The following is a 3,549-nucleotide window of genomic DNA, read 5'->3' on the forward strand; positions in this document are numbered from 1 at the left end:
CTTTGCAAGGATGGATCTCAGCCAAATGGAAACCCAAGGGACAGGTCACTTTGCAGCTAGGACCAAAAGAGTTTTTTACAGTAATATTTTTCTGCATCGAAGATCGAAATCGAGTCATGGATGAAGGTCCTTATTTCTTCAACTCTGCGGGTCTGTATTTAAGAGCTTGGAGAGAAAGATTCAACCCTGACAAGGAGGATCTCAGCTGGGCGCCAGTATGGATTAGGCTATACTCGCTCCCCGCGGAATATTGGGATGAAGAATCACTCAGAGACATAGGTAAGGGGCTGGGAGAGTTTGTCAAAATTGCTGAAGAAACGAAGATGTGTAGATATACCTCATACGCCCGCATCTGTGTCTTCATGCGCTTGGACAAAGCCCTTCCGGAATCGGTAAGTCTCTTCCATGATGACTATGAATGGATTCAACCCTTAGATTCCCTTTTGCTGTCGCAAGTGCCATGCCCTTGGGCATCTGTTCAGGGACTGCCCCCTAAATGCTTCTCCACAAGCCTCTGAACCCTCAGGCAAGGCGGACCATGAGGGTTTCACCAAGGTTGCAAGCCGTAAGAGATCGCACAAAAAACCTTCCTCTAGGAAAAAAACCCCATCAGGATGCTGCTTCTATCCCCTCCACAAGCAACAGCTTCGAGGTTCTAGCAAAAACTTCGGAAGACCCAACCCAGATCTCTGCGCCAATCCCTCAGATGATTTTCCCATCCCCCCCGATCCCTCCTTCAGCCTCCTCTCCCAACCCCCTGCCTCCAAAAATATTGAGTGGGACTTCCAAAGTAGGCCCAAAAAACCCTGAATGGAAATCCAAGGAAATGGATGTGGACGATCCCCAAAGCCAATCAATGCACTTAGCTCTCATCTCAGAGGAAAGCAGTCAAGCGCAACACATGGATGAAGAACCAGAAAGCATAGATTTGGGCGGTCTAGACATTTTTGAGCTGGAACAAGTTTGCAGAAAGAAGGAGTATGATAAAATCCAAGCGCACCAGCTTAGTACTCTGGAAGTTATCATATCCAGAGCCTATCAGCAACAACAATTGGGAATACAACCAGGAAGTCAATGGGACGGCTACCTCCTTCCAAAAGACTCCAAAAAACGTGGAAGAAAGACAGATCTCCAGCGAACTATAGCCATAGGGAAAATCCTGGTTGACTCAGGCAGATATGCTAAATTGACAAAGTACTACAAGCCCACTACTAATAGTGAATCATGAAGCTCACTTCATGGAATCTAAGAGGGCTCAACAGCCCCAGGAAACTCAGAATGATTAAAAATTTGATAAAGCAGGAACAGCCCCAGATATTCTTTCTGCAGGAAACAAAATGCAACAGTAACACTCTGGGAAGCATCCTTTCAAAAGCTTGGCCAGGCTGTCACTCGGTTGCTGTGGATGCGTCAGGTGCTTCTGGAGGATTGGCAATTGCCTGGAATACGCAAGCAATAATGCTCTCAAATTTCCATGCATCCCATAACATTATACAGGCAACGTTTCATATTATTGGCACCAACATTCATGGTCATCTTACCAATGTTTATTTTCCACAGGAAGCAGCCAACAAAATTGCTCTTCTTGACACCATAGAAGCACTCAACTCCAATAGAGACCATCCTCTATGGATCATTGGAGGAGACTTCAATTTGATCACCAAGTTAGAGGAAAAGACGGGAGGTCGGGCCAGGCTGGAACAGGAAACTGACCACTTCAAAGATTTTATCCACAACAATATGCTAATAGACATGCAAACCTCCAATGGAATGCACACTTGGAGCAATCGCAGGGCTAGGCAGCATCATATTGCTTCAAAACTTGATAGATTCCTCATCTCGGATAATGCAGTGCATCTCGGCGGCGACCTCTCAGCATCCATTCTTCCATACTCCGGATCCGACCACTGGCCTATCTCTCTCCAATGGCAACGGCCAGGCGACTCAACCAGACGTCCATTCAGATTTGAGGCATTTTGGCTTTCCCATCCCGCCTTCAACGACCTCATCAGATTCACCTGGAACAACTTCTCAACACCAGAGGGATCAAAAATGTTCTAGTTTCAACAGAAGCTCAAATTCCTAAAAGCCCATATCAAACGCTGGAATAAAGAGACTTTTGGCAACATCTTTCAGGCCCAACAAGACCTCAACAAAGAAATGAGAGATCTCCAGCAACAGATAATCACAGAGGGATACAAGGACGGGACTCTGGAACTGGAAAGGCACATTCATAATCAATTGGAGGAGAGAAGGAAGCATGAAGAAATTCTTTGGAAGTAGAAATCTAGGATTAGATGGCTGAAAGAAGGCGAACGAAACACCAAATTCTTCCACAGAACAACTATTCAAAGAAGAATGCACAATACTATCTCTTTTATACAAAAGCAAGGAGGAGAAAGAGTAGAAAACCATGCAGAGATTGAACAGGAATTCATCAATCATTTCCAGGAGGTCCTACAAGAACCCCAGCTTGACAGACGGCATGCTATAGAAAAGATCACTCAAAATGTGCCAAAAATTATCACAGAAGAACACAACCAACTCCTTCTTCGACCTGTAGCGCCTGAGGAGGTGGATTTGGCCATGAAGCAGCTTAAAGAGGGCAAAGCACTGGGACCGGATGGCTTCACCACAACTTTCTTCCACTCTTTCTGGGAGCTTATAAAAGAGGAAGTGTGGCAAGTGGTGGAGGAATCACGATCTCTACACTGGCTATTGCCATCGCTCAATTCAACTTTTATCGCCCTCATTCCCAAAGAAGAAAGTACCCTCACTCCAGACAAATTTCGCCCAATCACTCTTTGCAACGTCATATACAAGGTTATATCCAAAGTCATCGCCAACAGGTTGAAGCCGCTGCTACCCCTGCTCATATCGCCTGAACAATCTGGGTATGTTGAAGGACGTCAAATTTTGGACGGCATCATCCTAACTCATGAAATCATACATTCCCTCAAGAATTCCAAACAGGCAGGTATGATTCTCAAGATTGACCTTTCCAAAGCTTTTGATAAATTAAGTTGGACTTATATTCAAAAAATGTTACATGCCTTTGGTTTCTCACCAATGTGGGTTCGATGGATTCAGAGTTTAATCTCCTCTACCTTCTTTTCAATCCTCATAAATGGCATTCCCTCTCACACATTCAGCCCCTCCAGAGGCATCAGGCAAGGGGATCCCCTATCCCCTTTCCTTTTTGTTCTAATGGCTGAAGGGCTAGGTCGACATATCAAGCATGCCCTTCTCTCCCAGCATCTCAAAGGAATTTCCATCCACAATTCTCCTGCTACCACTCATCAACAATTCGTTGATGACAACATGCTCTTCGGGTACCCATCTGTTCAGGAAGCCACCATCTTCAAATCCCTCCTGAAGGATTTCTCTGATGCATCAGGCACCAGCATAAACAAAGCCAAATCGCAGATCTTCTTTTTTCACACACCTCCTATCACTCAACAGGCTATTGCCCGCATTCTTGGTTTCTCCATAGCTTCCCTGCCATCCAATTACCTGGGAGCCCCTCTTATAGACTCTGCTATCAAGCAC

The 3,549-nt window shown here is 45.3% G+C and overlaps 1 protein-coding gene across 1 annotated transcript; it reads left to right on the top strand.

Moving 5' to 3' along the window:
• The first annotated feature begins 1,278 nt into the window (after nucleotides 1–1,278).
• LOC149200330 (uncharacterized) lies at nucleotides 1,279–2,061 on the top strand. Its single transcript, XM_089400915.1, has one exon. The coding sequence runs from the start codon at nucleotides 1,279–1,281 to the stop codon at nucleotides 2,059–2,061; it is 783 nt and encodes a 260-aa protein (XP_089257041.1).
• Nucleotides 2,062–3,549: the final 1,488 nt, after the last annotated feature.

This window comes from Pinus tabuliformis, chromosome 2_1, assembly GCF_031772625.1.
Source record: "Pinus tabuliformis cultivar Carrire ecotype Pingquan chromosome 2_1, CPIR1, whole genome shotgun sequence".
Taxonomy (NCBI): Eukaryota; Viridiplantae; Streptophyta; class Pinopsida; order Pinales; family Pinaceae; genus Pinus; species Pinus tabuliformis.